This window comes from Micropterus dolomieu, linkage group LG03, assembly GCF_021292245.1.
Source record: "Micropterus dolomieu isolate WLL.071019.BEF.003 ecotype Adirondacks linkage group LG03, ASM2129224v1, whole genome shotgun sequence".
Lineage (NCBI taxonomy): Eukaryota > Metazoa > Chordata > Actinopteri > Centrarchiformes > Centrarchidae > Micropterus > Micropterus dolomieu.
In genome coordinates this window covers 9108125-9122402 of record NC_060152.1, presented here as the reverse complement: position 1 = coordinate 9122402, position 14278 = coordinate 9108125, and the positions used below count along the sequence as shown (strand labels likewise).

The 14278-nt window shown below is 41.0% G+C and overlaps 1 protein-coding gene across 1 annotated transcript in view; it reads right to left on the bottom strand.

Moving 5' to 3' along the window:
• Nucleotides 1-13882, bottom strand: part of iglon5 (IgLON family member 5) — a 100217-nt gene extending 86335 nt beyond the window's left edge. The window contains exon 1 of the mRNA XM_046046005.1: nucleotides 13758-13882. Coding sequence (XP_045901961.1) covers nucleotides 13758-13818 — 61 coding nt within the window. The 5' untranslated portion in view covers nucleotides 13819-13882. The remainder of the gene's footprint in view (nucleotides 1-13757) is intronic.
• Between the last annotated feature and the right edge of the window lie 396 nt (nucleotides 13883-14278).

Here is a 14278-nt window from a genome sequence, read left to right as displayed (position 1 = left end):
AACATAATGTAAGTCAGTATTAGTCAGAGCAGCACTGATGTGTGTTTGTCACCTTGAGATATGTTGTGACTGCTGCTCAAATCAAGATTTTGTGGTTACATCAAAGCACATCTGCATTCAACAATAGAACCCTGAATATTTGAAAAGGGAATATATGAGACAAGATCAAATGCTTGAAGCTAATACAGAAAAATGAAACATGTTAATCACTTGAAATTACAATAAACACCAAATTGGTCCTAACTTATTATTTTTTTCCCCCCTGCAGTTTGAGGGAAAGCGAGTGTTCCCCATTTATGGAGCTACTTAATATCAGCAGCTTCACACGGAGAAGCAGGTGGAGTAACACAGGCATGAAATGAATGTGGCAACCAACCTGGCAGAGCTAATAAATAAGACAACCAACCACAGCCAGACACAGCCATCCATATGGTGTGCTTCTGTCTCAACCAACTCTATCTGGCTCATCCATCCTTTGTGCAAAGCCCAGTCCATCCCAGGAGCGGCCTTACCCTTTCCAGCACAGCCAATTAATACAGCACGCTCACTTTTCACCTTCTAGTTCCTTATATGTGGGGGGGAGTGCTGTAAGGCTGCGCAATAATTCAGCGATATTTTATTTCAACTTTTGACACTTTGTTCATATTGTGTTATCTTTTTACAAAATAAGAGAGCTGTAATTAAAAACTAACAAATTAAAATGTTTGTTTAGGTGAACGTCAAGGTACATTTAATTGTCATTCAACAACACAAGATTGCACAATGAAATTATAGTTGTAGCCCCCTTCACATTAGAATATATATACAAATATTTAAAATTAGAATAAAAAAATAAAAAAAATAAAATAAAAACAATATATACAGTTACTTTTAATATTAATAATATTGTATTAATACAAAGGTGGTGGGTATGGTATAGAAGTGGAATACAATTTATTAGTTTATAGAAAATATATATAGGAAAAATATTTGTATAATTGCTGTGTTTAATAGTAGCCAGATTGGCCTGCTGGTCAGCCTGTCATCATGCTGACCAGCATCTCCTGTGATATACCATTTTGGAATAATGGAATGTATAAACGAGTATGGCAGGAATTAAGTTATTAATATCCGCACACGTTCTCATTAAACTTGCCGCAAAGGGGTGGCTGTGGCTCAGGAGGTAGAGCGGGTTAGCCGTTAATTGGAAGGTCGGCGGTTCAATCCCTGGCTCCCCCTGGTTGCCTGTCGAAGTGTCCTTGGGCAAGATGCTGAACCCCGATTTGCCCCTGGCAGCTGTTCCGCCAGTGTATGAATGTGTGTGAATGTTAGTTTCCGTTTGAGCACTTAGGCTCAGTGTATGAATGTGTATGACTGGTGAATGCAGATGTACTGTAAAAGCGCTTTGAGTGGTCGAAAAGACGAGAAAGGCGCTATACAAGTACGGAGCATTTACAAAGGGAGTACAGCTTTAAGATTAAGATTAGTCAATTTACACGAGGCAATTAAAATGTATCTTTTCACATATGCATTTCATGAAAGAGTGCAGTGCAACGATTTTTGGGGTTCAGTGCCTTGTTCAGGAGCACTTAGGCACCGTGCCAGTCACTCTTCGGTCCCCAGCTGGAATACCTCCCCCTGTAAGTGCTGGGGATCAGTGACCTTTCAGTTACTGGCCAGCCTCTCTTACTTTTATTACAAGTTGTGAAGATATGGTGTTCCCGGGTAATCAGGGCAGACACAGACAGTTGATAACTCTGATGGTACTTTTTATCACATATGTCCATTTCCCTGTAGGCGCCAAGTTGCCCCAGAAAAAGCTAACAGATGGCCTTAGGTTGTGCGCTTGTGTCTTTAAGTGTGAGCTAAGAGCAGGAAGTAGCAACGGGTGAGTGGGCACAGTCGGAAGGACAGCGGGTCCCCGGGGCAGAGCAGTAAAGCATAGCTTATAGAACACAAACTGGTTGGGTTTTACATTATAAAAAATGTGGCGCTATAATGCAATTCTATCCACTTCCATGTTTGACTGTGTAATTGCGGTACTTGAATTGAAATGTTGCAGTTTCAAAGACAGTATTTCAAAGCGATTCAGTCTATATGGCTTCACAACTTGTGTTGTGTCATCTTTGCCTTCAGCTTGCACAGCACACTTGTATAAAAGAGAATCTCTGCTCATTTAGAAGCCCCTGCTTTAAGAAAGAAATCACTGTGCTACATCAAACTGCACTGTCAAAATGCTGACAACGGACATCTATATACTTGAGAATAAAAACCTCGCTGTGATGAAGGGAGCAGAAATGAGGCATTAAATGTGACAGGCTTTGGCTATAGTGTTTCTTATTCAGTTCATGATATCAAACATATTTACTTAAGTGCGTCATATTCAGCACTTCATACCAATTTTTTGGAAAAAAACATGTTTTAATTAGGTGCAATCCATTACACATATGATGTCATTGCTTTAACTGTCATGAAATAATTGAACCTTAAGGCGAGTCTTCTCCTGCCATCAAAACTTCACATTAATTCTCCACACAAAACCAGTCTGGTAAAAAATCTAATTAAAGGAAAATCAATAGCAGCAGCAGAATTCCTTCCAACATTTTGGATTAAATGCTCTCTAGGGCTAAATTGAAATGCATTTTTTTGGCTGAAACTGTTTGCACTGTAGTCGATCAGCTGCTATCTTTCTTTTCTCTCATCCATCCAAAAAATTCTCAATAGAAGCTCAATGTCAATAAGGCGCGATGATGATGGATTCAAGAGAGGATCAATCACGTCGGCCTGATTGAGAAAACAACTGCACTGTCTGCCCCACATTTGTCATGTCTGATTTAGCTACCTCCCTGCATCAATTCTGATTACAGCTGTCAAACCCGAAATAACAAACAAAGGTAACTGCAGGTTAGATATTTAAGATAAATATCAACATGAAGCTCAAATCTGCGGTAGACAACTTTGAAGAAACTAGCAAGATACAGCTAGATTCTGAAAGTATCCAACCAAAAAAAAAAAGTCACACCGAAGGTCCTCCATCCAAAGCTACTCCCCCAAAACAAATTTTCATGCGTAATGATTGCACGGGCAGAGTGAGCGCAGGCATTTAGGTAGGCCAGCCAATCATTTCATACAGAACACCAGATGTGGAGAGACAACAGCCTCTGTTGTGAAGTTCGTGGACGACTACCATCATCATGACACTTCTTATTTGAAGGAAATCAACACTTGCAGAGTGGTGCACAAACCTACTGCTCAACGTCAGCAAAATCAAGGGGCTGATTGTTGATTTTCAGAAAAAGGAAGAAAAAACACACACTCCTGTCTACATCAGTGGAGCTAAGGTGGAGCAGGTGAACAGTTTTATCTTCCTGGGAATCAGCATCCCAGAGAACCCTTCATGGTCATCTCACATCTCCACCTTGTCAAAGAAAGCTCAGAAACGACTGTATTTCTTAAGAAAACTAAAAGGCAAACTTGGCACTCCCATGCCAAGTTCTTTTTAAAGTTTACAGAGGAGCAATAGAAAGCATCCTGACTGGAAATATGGCATAGACAGGACGGCTCTGCAGTGGGTTATTATAGGGAACTTATTATGTTGTTTCAGATTTTATCAAAGAGACAGGAGCATCTAAAGCTTGTTTCAGACAGAGGCTGAAATAAGGGCCTGCATGAGGTGCCAGTATAAGACACAAAATAATTTTTTTGAACTTTGAATCATGCAAAGCTGCCATAGAGGAGTCACAGAACTACAATATAGGGCTGGAAATGCAATATAATAGGTCTCCTTTAAAACCACTCAGAAGATCATTGGTACCCATCTTGAGCATCAATGATATAGGTGAGGTGAGGTGCCTGCAGAAAGCCCATATGATACTAAAAGACAGTACCCACCCAGCCACAGCCTGTTCACCCAGCAGTGGTCTGGCAAAAGTTACAGAAGTATCTGCAGTTGTACCACCAGAATTCAGAGCAGCTTCATTGCTCAGGATGTGAGAATCCTTAATTTATTAAGGCACTCCACCATGTACAATAGTTCTATTTCTATGACTTATTATTTACTCACCAATCTAATGTATATAATATTTGTATGTAACATTTGTTTTCTGATAAACATAAATGGAAGTACAACTTAACCTCTTCATACATCCCTGTGTTGTAAAATGATAAATAAATCATCGCCACCAGAGTCGGACTCATGGTTGGAGTCGCTGCAAATTTAACAGTTGAGTCAACTATTAGGGCTCAGCCCTAGTACCGTCTGTGATTTAAATATCATTGTATTTAAATCTTCATTACTCTGGGTCTTTGCACTTTCAGCCTGATATGGATTTTGTTTTGCAAAACTCAATTTTTTTTTATCCTGAACATTCTCATGTTTTATTTTAGATTTGTGGCATCTCATCACGTCATCACTCTGTCTATGACTAGATGTTTTATTTTATAGTGGGCTGCCTTTAAAAGGCATTTATCACTGACTTTCGCAGTCTTTCGCAGCAGAAATGCACAACAGTTTTGCTTTTAAAGGGGCAGTAACACAAGCTAAGTAGAACCAAAATCAACAAATTATTTTCTGTCAACTATTCCAACAACTCTTATTGTGTCTCAAAGTACAACAGTTGTGGTCAGATATAGATATTGACTTGTCAGCAAAAACATGTTGTATTAGAGTACTGTTGCTCAACATTAAGCAGCTAATTGCCCTTTTCTGACACCTTCATTATTTCTTAATTGAATTGAAGGTCTGCTGGCCAGATAAAGGTCACATCAATACAGTCAGTAACCCCTTGATGGGGAGAGAGTGTAATGTTTCGTTGCTGTGACAAAATGATTTCTAAAGGGAGATTTGCTAAAATGTTTGCTTTTGCTTTTATGTACTAAACCTATTTGGCAGTTCTAGCAATATATTTTACCAGTATATCAAACATAGCATTAACCCAAAACACTTTAGATGACAGGGAATATTAGATTCTGGCAATGATTTTTTATTGATACATTTACATGTGCTCTAATATTGTGATAACTGTTGCAACTAGGAGTAAACAGCAGCTCAACAAGGACAGAATGAAGAGGAATTTTAATTGGAAATTTGACTTGCATGTCTGGAATGATATGCATTTTAATGAGTACAATTTGGCCAAATTCCTTCATATTTAGTGCTGCTCTAACACAAGAGAAAAAGAAAAAGTAATTGACATGAGTTTTAAAAGTGAACCAAAGCCTTGAAATGTGCCAAAAAAATAAATGATTTTTTTATCAGAATTTGGAATCATACTGACACCTCAGGAATGATATAGTACAACAAATTAGAATGCCCTATTCACCCGCATACCTCAATGAATAAAGGAATGATATGTGATTGAAGCACAATTTAAAGGCACACCATATCCTGGAAATGTCTTAAATAATGTCTGAGTCGAATATTTTGCTCACAACCACCCACATGCAGGTCCAAGCACTAATGGAATTTCACTCACTGCATTACAAAACTGGGAAGAGCAGCACGGGCTTTTAGCGTTATCCAACCCCACATCTAATTAGTGAAATATCATAATTTGATAACATAGCAGCGTCTTCTCCCAAACCCAATTAATGGTCTATTGCAGCACAAATGTTTGATGAAATCTCACCTAACATTCCAATTACCACAATAGCACCACAATATCACAAATATGATATTTTATTCCAAAATGATTCCTGTGATCTTTTGCTTCAAAATGTGTGCAGCAATTTTTCACACCCAGAGGACATAGAGAAAGGAATCAAAATCTTTCAAGACACTGTGGAACATTTCCTGTAAGTCCATTTATGGGCTGTCACATCCAAATCCTTGGTGATATTCTCCTTAACTGAGTCTTACTGTCAGCATGTCGCGCTAATATGGACACTTTATTACAAGAAAATCCCACCACCACCTTCACTGCTGGAGCTAGAGCCACGTGCCAGCCTTAAATGGCAGGAGAATTGTGGCATATCTCTAAATCGCAGCATAAGCTCCGAGTGGAAGGCAACGGCTACGCCAAGCACTGACTACCACCGGCAACAGCATGGTTTGTTTTCCTAATTATGTAGCATTCCAAATAGCAATGGAAACACGTAATGTTAGTATTTGATTGGTGTGTATGCTGGCAATTTTAAAGAGTATCTAAATATAATATTTTATGTAACCTGTGGATTCTTGACAAGCTCCAAACCACTTATTATGATGTGGGCGCACTGCATGAGCATCTTATTAGAGGTGTGCTGCCTCGCTGCAATGACTCCCTAACTAGTGGCATATCACATTAGTACCAGCTCCTTAATGCCGCAATATCAAACAACAAGTGACCCTGAAACAATTTTACTACTCCCACTCACAGCAATATCACCCAAACACAGTTTTCATTGGCAGGATAAACCTGCCATGTTTTTTAAACCACCTAATCATCTGCCTGCAAAATCAATCCATCTCGATCACTGCCTGTTGTGGGTCTTTGAATCCCTCCTCCTCTTCTTCCCTCATACCATCTGTCTCTCTTCCCTTGCTTCCTCCCAGCAGCCCTCCTTCAATCATTTTTTCATAACTCCTCCATCTCTCCAGCCTGTCCACCCTCATAAGCTCCCACCACACTACATACACTGCATGTAATGTGTTTTTTGTTAGAACAATATCTGTTAATGATTGGAGCATGGTTGCATTGATGCTAGCCATGCTTGATTCCCAGCAACACGTTAGCCGTCTCAGCTGCTGACCGGCTCATTATCATTTAGAACTGCTCTCTGCACAAACTACACACCCACACGGTCTGTCGCTAACTCCTGACAGGAATTAGAATTATGTGAAAGTCGGGAAGAGAGAGATTCTTACAGTCGCTATTATGTAGTCCCAAGGTCCGGGGACACAGCCTCTCTTATGCCTTTTTTTGTTCCCATAGGAGACAATGTTGGTATGTGGTGCTCATTAGCACACCCTGTGTCGCTTCTCCACCCCTCACTCATGCCTTCTCTTTCTGTCTATTAAAGTCTGGGACACAATTATCCCCATTCTCTGTCTCTCTTTTTCACCCTCCATCTCTCTCGCTCACTGTGAATGAGAATCTGGAACACAATTACCCCTGTTCTCTCCCTCTCTTTCTTGCACTTTATCCATCCCTCCCTCTCTCTAGCTCTCTCTCCACCTCTTATGGCTTCAGGAGAAGTCTGTGATGGGAGCAGCTGCTGAAATATTTATTGATCTGTTTTCCTCAGTTTTATTTATTTCCCTCTCTTCCCTCTTGCCCTCCCTTCCCCTTTGCACAGACCCAGAAACACCTCCAGCACCATGAGATGTCAGAGGCGGCGGAGGGGCTGAAAATCCACAACATGAAACCATTATTTAGCATTTGTTGCACCCAGTAGTTTTACCTGTGTAAACAAAACAAGAGGCGCAAGTGTGGGATCAAGGCAACAACAACAGCATCAGGTACAGCAAGAACAGATGCGACACAGATTGAGCTGTGAGACAGGTGGATTGTTCGGCATATTTTGAAGCCGACATCCGCTGCAGGGGGTTGTTGACAGGAAACACCAAGGTGCTGCTCTTTTTTGTCCTTGTAAAGGAAGTTGTACACAACTACAGGCTATTGAAGTAGTAGTAGTCATGGCAACAATGCCCTGAGCAATTATAATTACAATTGTGTTGGTACTGGCCTAAATGGATTCACTGATGAATCTGAAGTTATCTCTTATCTTATGTAATTAAAGAGCTTCCGTGCTATCATATGTCCCTGTGGTAAATATCAGCGCAGTTTGCCGGAAGTTTTGAGGTTACTCCAACGGCGAGCAATTCGGCAGTCGTTTGAAACTAATGTTTTTCTCCAGCCTTCTGTTGTAGCACAAATGATTAAACTTACACATACACACACACACACACACACCCACACACAAGGGAAGGATCACACACATAAACACATGAACACACTGAGACACAAAAAATCACACACACAAAGCAAAGTCCCATCACCAGGCATGGCCTGCATTAGTGCCTAAGCCTTTTCCATTGATTTGCTGGCGAGCTCCTTGTCTTTTAGTAATGAGGACAGGGAGAGAAGCGGGACCCTCGTCCCTCCCGGCTCCCCTAGGACAAGCCGCCTGCACTAATCTGAATTGTGTTTCCAATGATGCTAACTCCCTGGCACAAAAAAGACTAGAAGGAAGAGGAATAAAGGGAAGAAAATCACACACACCCCTCTAACAGTATTCATTCCTCGTAAATGTGTAACATCTGCACATCACCAAACAAGAAAACATCTCTTTTTCCCCCTCTCTCTTTTTCCCTACAGACAGCTCAATCTGCAGTGTGGACTGAAGCCTTGGAAACCAAAGGGAAGAAATTTGCACTGTGTTGAGACTTATTCAATTTTCTTTATATGAACGCTGTTAAACAAAGATCAATGAGAGTTATTAATACATATATATATATATATATATATATATATATATATGTATGAAGAAGTCTCCAAGTCTCCCTTAGTGCTGGGCTCCATTAGTTTTCCATTGATTTACCACACAACTTTAGCAGGGGGAATTGTTGAAATTCATCTTCCCAGTGGCCCAAGTAAAGGAGCTATTCAACATTTATTTCTCTGAGAGTGTGTGTGTGTGTGTGTGTGCCTACGTGGGCGGTGGTTGATGTGAGCCACCACTTATTCCTGCTTCTACAGCCACTCTGCTCCCTCTTGAATGATCCTTCCCCTGCACTAAATAAAACATCACCCTTTTTCATTTGTTACAGTGAAAACCCACAGCTAATGTTCATATTCACACCCGGACTGACGCAGGTCTTTAAGCTGGGAGTGGGACATGGGGAGAATGAGGGGAGGTTGTAACAAAGCGAATTACTACAGTAATTAAACACAGTATAACTACCTGTCCCGAGCTGAAACCAGCCCTAGTTCCTTTCCATTACACTGAACTCCATATATTATAACTGTAATTATAATTGCAAACAAGCCTCGCTGTAATCATTATTTATGACACTGACACTATGTGTAATTGCCAAAACCCCAAACCAATATGTGAGGTGTGTGAAGTGTTTATCAAAACTGACAGAGGAAATCTCAAGGGCAGCTAACCGTCCTCAAAGAATTTGAACCTGTGACCTCTCAGTCGCCACTCTGGCCAGATAGCTGCTAACGCTAAGAGTTAGCAGCTATCTGGGACACTGAGAGTCAGACTTCTGCATTCTGCCTGGTAGGTCATGGGGTCACCAGCTCAGGGGTTAATCATCTCTGTCTGGCGTGTAATTGAAAATACTGCAAAACCCACATAGTGAGGGCATGATAATGAATACAACTCAACATTTCTCTTTGTTCTGGTCGATTTGGTATTGCCATTGATAGCTGCCACCCCTTAAAAAGAGTTTGAGCTGCTTACTTTAGGGCAGAGGTATAGACTCCCCACAGCAGGTGCAATAGATTTAAACATTTCTTTTTAGTATGTGCGATAAGATCACTTAATTTACAACCTTTCTAGCTACCAAAAAGACTTATTTTCCTATTACTTTTTTTTTTTTTTGTTTTTTTTACATATTCTTACTTGCTGGTCTTACCTGTTGTAATCTATTTTTACAATTGTAATTTTAGTTTTTGTTATTGTTTTGATGGTTTGATCGTTACTCTTCATCAAATCATATTTAATTTTTTTCATCTGTTTTACTGATGAATGTTTTGGTGTTTCTGTTTTTCGAAACGAAATCTCCAGAGTGGGACAATAAAGACTGAACTGGTTGTATTTTACAGTCCTTCATGTGGATCCTTAATACATGAAATTCAATAAAAATGCTGTCGGTGGTTGCTAGGTATGACATGATTCTATATTCAGAAGGCTAAAGGCATGGTACAATAGCTGTTTTACTTCTAAAGTAATACTTATAATGGTTCTGTTGCTTTATGTTGATTAGAAATCTCAAAATTGTTCTCCCTCTCTGAAGGATTTAGTAAAACAGAACTTCCTAACTTTGCTACACCCAACAACACTGGAATATATCAAAATCAGTTGAAATTACAACGCGTTGCAAAATTCCTCTACAGTACAACATGCTTTCTTTGCTTTTTAATCGCCAAATGTTCTGTCTTTATTAGGGTGGTGACATGTTTAAATATTGATACATCAATTCTCAACCATTAATTAAATTTAAGTTTCCATACAACAACTAGCTCACCTATTTGTTTTCCTATACAGCCCCTGTCTCTGCCAGTCCTAGGTCACAGTTAGATTTTCTTGAGATGCTATCTTGGCTCCACTATGTGTGAGGAATAGATTCATTGGAAGAAGCTGGATGCACAGCGCCATAGGCCACCACAGAGCAGCAAGAGAAACAGAAAAAGTGAAACCCAAGGGAAAAACCACAGACCACAAACCCACTCCAGGCTGGTTAAACATCCAACCCTTGTCCCCGAGGCTCTTGAGACCAAATCCAGGACCTCTCACTCAAACACTTGCAGATAAATAAAACCTGCCAAAATGGCAGAGCATTTCTAAGCCAAACATGGAGAACAACAGCACACAGAAACCATGGATTTCAAAGGGAGGGAGAAAAAGCAGAAGCCCCTCCAGAATAGGAGTGCAAGGCATCTGTTGATGCTGGCATCTCCATTCTCTTCATCTCCAAGCCAATACTAGTGATCCAGTTGAGTGTGTGTGTGTGTGTGTGTGTGTGTGTGTGTGTGTGTGTGTGTGAGGGGGCAGTGAAGAAGGAGGGTGGCTACGTGCTAACGTGCAATGTGCATTGACCTCACTTGGCCCCCATATGTTCTCGAAACAAGAAGGATGGCGGGCTACAAAGCAACCCCACCTGTTTTCACCTGTGTTCCTGGCCTGTACACTTCCTCTTACCAGAAACTCCATCACAGCAGTGCATGTTGATGAGAAGATCCATCTGTTGGACCATTTGAACATCAGCGACATATATGAACAGTTTACAGTAAAGTGTGAAAGTGGAATTTCCTGCAATTAATGGATATCTGTAAGGCAGAAATCTGTTCCTTTTAAACATCTAAATAGTATTAAAATGATATAATTTGATATATAACCTTAAACATTCTTTGCTATGACCTATGAAGCAGAATTTCTCTCTATTTCTCTTGTCATCTTCACTTTTCACTGAATAAATCTCGGCAATATTCTCATTATCTGATCTTGTCTGTGTCCAGATTTTAAATCTGCCCACTCCACAAGGTTGACTGATTCTTCTGGTCTGGCATCATGACATGAAACACTGGTTTCTGGGTTGAAAAAGCGAATATCCAATGAGTGCCACAGGGGGACTAACAATTAGCCAGTCTGTGCCAAAGGCAGTACTAACGCCGTCAAGTACTGTTAAGCTGTGTGGCATAACCAAGGAAGAGTAAGTGACCAACGGCGACCGCTATAGACTCACTAGACACTGCTATTGAGGCTGTTCTAAATCAATTAAACGTAAGTACTTTGTATTTACTTCACTTAGCACCACTTTAAAAACCCAGGCAGAACCAGTATGTTGGCATTGAAAATTACATTAGATTCAGGCAAATGTGTTGATGAAGTGGATACATTCAAAGCCTTAATGCTCCACCATCAGAAAAACAGCAAAGCCTCACAGTGTCTGGTCTTTTGATTAATTGCAGACAACATGTGTGCCAAAAATATGTAGATATTTTACTGTATGTATGAGTAGGTGCTTGGCCATCTACCTTTCTAGAGTTATGGTTCTCAAAGATTTTAAGTGGAAGAAAGGGGAGAATAACTGTGAAAGGGAAGGCATGATGGCATGCCAGGAGCTGGCCATCACACCCATGGACTGGTTTGTCCACGCCAAGCCAGAAGGAATAGCATTATTGTGTTTTGCAGCATAGAAAAAAAAAACTTTTGAAAAACAGCAAAGCCTCACAGTGTCAAAAAGATTTTAATATGTTTCTGAGGTTATGAAAAATAAAAATGGCTCTCTCTTAATATCTCTCTTGTCGTGCATAACGTGAAGTGGCTTAATGAGTTATAATCATTGTCAAGAGGAAGAAATATCTTTAGATGAACAAAATACTGTACAGTGATTCAGAGAAGTTTGTCTTATACATCATTAACCTGGCTATAATAACTCACAAACAATCTGCTAAACAATAGTGGAGAAGTATTTAGGCAACCACATGCCACACTGGCCCGACTCTTGGGAGCACAGATAAAAAGGATTATTCCACTGCTGCATGATTTATCAAGAAGGGGATGGTGCCCTTTTAACAGTCATGTTCTTCCTTTAAAATGCATGCTTTTTATCTTTAAAGACGGACATGTTGTGGACCTACAGCAACTCAGAGCAGCAGGCGGGATCCCTCCTTGAGATGAATCTGATTCAAATGTGCTGCAATGTGCACAGCTCACATCACTATCCAATAATTTCTCAACTGTGGCTTACACAATTGGTTATACCTTCACATCCCAAAAACTCACAGGTTACAAATTCAGAGGGCGAAAGGTGAAAGGTTTCAAAGGTGAAATGAGACTCAGTATGGCTGTAGGGTTGGTTTGTGTGGTGCCGAGCCCACTGTGTTTGTGAGCTGGGTAAGTCCTGCAGGGCTGTCCGTCTGCTCTCTGCCTGGTGTGGAGAAGGGGCTTGCTGTGGCAAGCCAACCATGACCAGCTGGGCTCCCCTGCCCACAAGGAGCTCAGGGGCGGGAGGCTATACTCTGTCTGCATCTGCAGGTTGTTAACCTCACATCTTATTGCACTGACACATCAATTATTATTATTAAGGGCCGGAGTAATTTATTTATATACTGATTTCCCACAGGATGAAGGAAGGACTAATTGAGCCAGGTTTGTGTATTTGTGTGTGTGTGTTCATGCTAGACGGGCAGGGGGAAATTAGAGTACATGGGGAGAAGCTGTGAACAACTAATATATAGTGGGACATCCCATAGCATGGTGAGAATATTAGAGGATGACATGATGAAAAATGCAAGAGGATTTTTAATATTCCCTGGTCAGTGTTCCCCGTGGACAGCAACAACAACATGACAACACTATCTGTTTGTGTTATTCATAATGAAGCAGTTTAAAATACCACCTGAATCTTCTTTTTGTGCAGGCTATCTTGGTACTGTAAAAGGTTTTTAACTGCAGGAATTTTAGAGCAGTTGAAAGAAGGCGTTTGTCTCTTTTGTTTAACTGTGGGGAAGATGTTTGACCCCCTTGGCCCCCCAACTGTCCATCCTTCACCATTTATTTCTCTGTCTCTCTCGACCTTGAACAAAATACTGTCGTTCTCTCCTGAGTCTCTCTGCATTGCTTCTACCCTTACTTATGTTATCCCCCCACCCCCACCCCTCTCTCTTTGCACTGGTGGTGCGTCGTGTGCGTGGGATACCAGGCCATTCATGTCACGTAAAGGAATGTTCACAGAAGACTGGGGATGAGAGGGAGTCTAATTTTTTTTCATAGTAAAGCTCTTAGCATGCATCACTCGTTGCTTACACTGAACCACGAGGTTGGCTTGGAGAGGAACCTGGCGCTGCGCTCACATGCACGCGCGCACAAACACAGACGCGTGCGCGCACATACGTACAGCATCTCTCTTCTTTTACATTTGTATGTGTCACTGCAAATGGAAAGCTGGAGCGCAGTGGCACAACAGACACGCATGATTCACAGCCAGGTAGAGCCCCCCTCATCATCATTAGTATTCATCTCCACAACCGTTTTCAGAAAATGAAAGACGAAGATACGTATGCGTGGAGGCGCAGCAGCACAGAACCGTCAACACATCGCTAAAGTAGCTCGAAAGAACTTACCTTTCGACAGTAGAACCACGATCAAACCAGCAAACGCGTTCCGCAAGAGGGGGCAGCCCATGATGGAGTTCTGATTGATTTTCTGCTTGTTTTGCAGCCAAATGCCTTGGTATTCCTCCTTTAATTGTACCGTTGCGGGGAAGCTGTGTATAATAAACGACCCAGTGGATGTCAACAGCAATAGTCCAGCGGTTCTACATGTGACTGGACGAAAGCATCAGTCTTGTCCACTTGACTTTTCCTCTTGATGACCCCAGTCGGAGAGAGAGACGGAGAGGGCGGTTTGTCTTCTCCTGTGTGGAATCTCTTAACCGGAAAGATATCAGAGCATAAAAAAACAAATATCCCAGACACTTAGTTTGGCTCTCAATGCCTTGAAGGAAAGATACAATATTTTTGAAAATGGGAAGAAAAGGTAAAATTTAAACTATCCAATGACTTGGCATACAGTAAATATATTTTTTGTCAGAGAACAGGATGGGGTCTGTGCGTCCTGACAAGTCGCAAGTCGCCACTTGAGC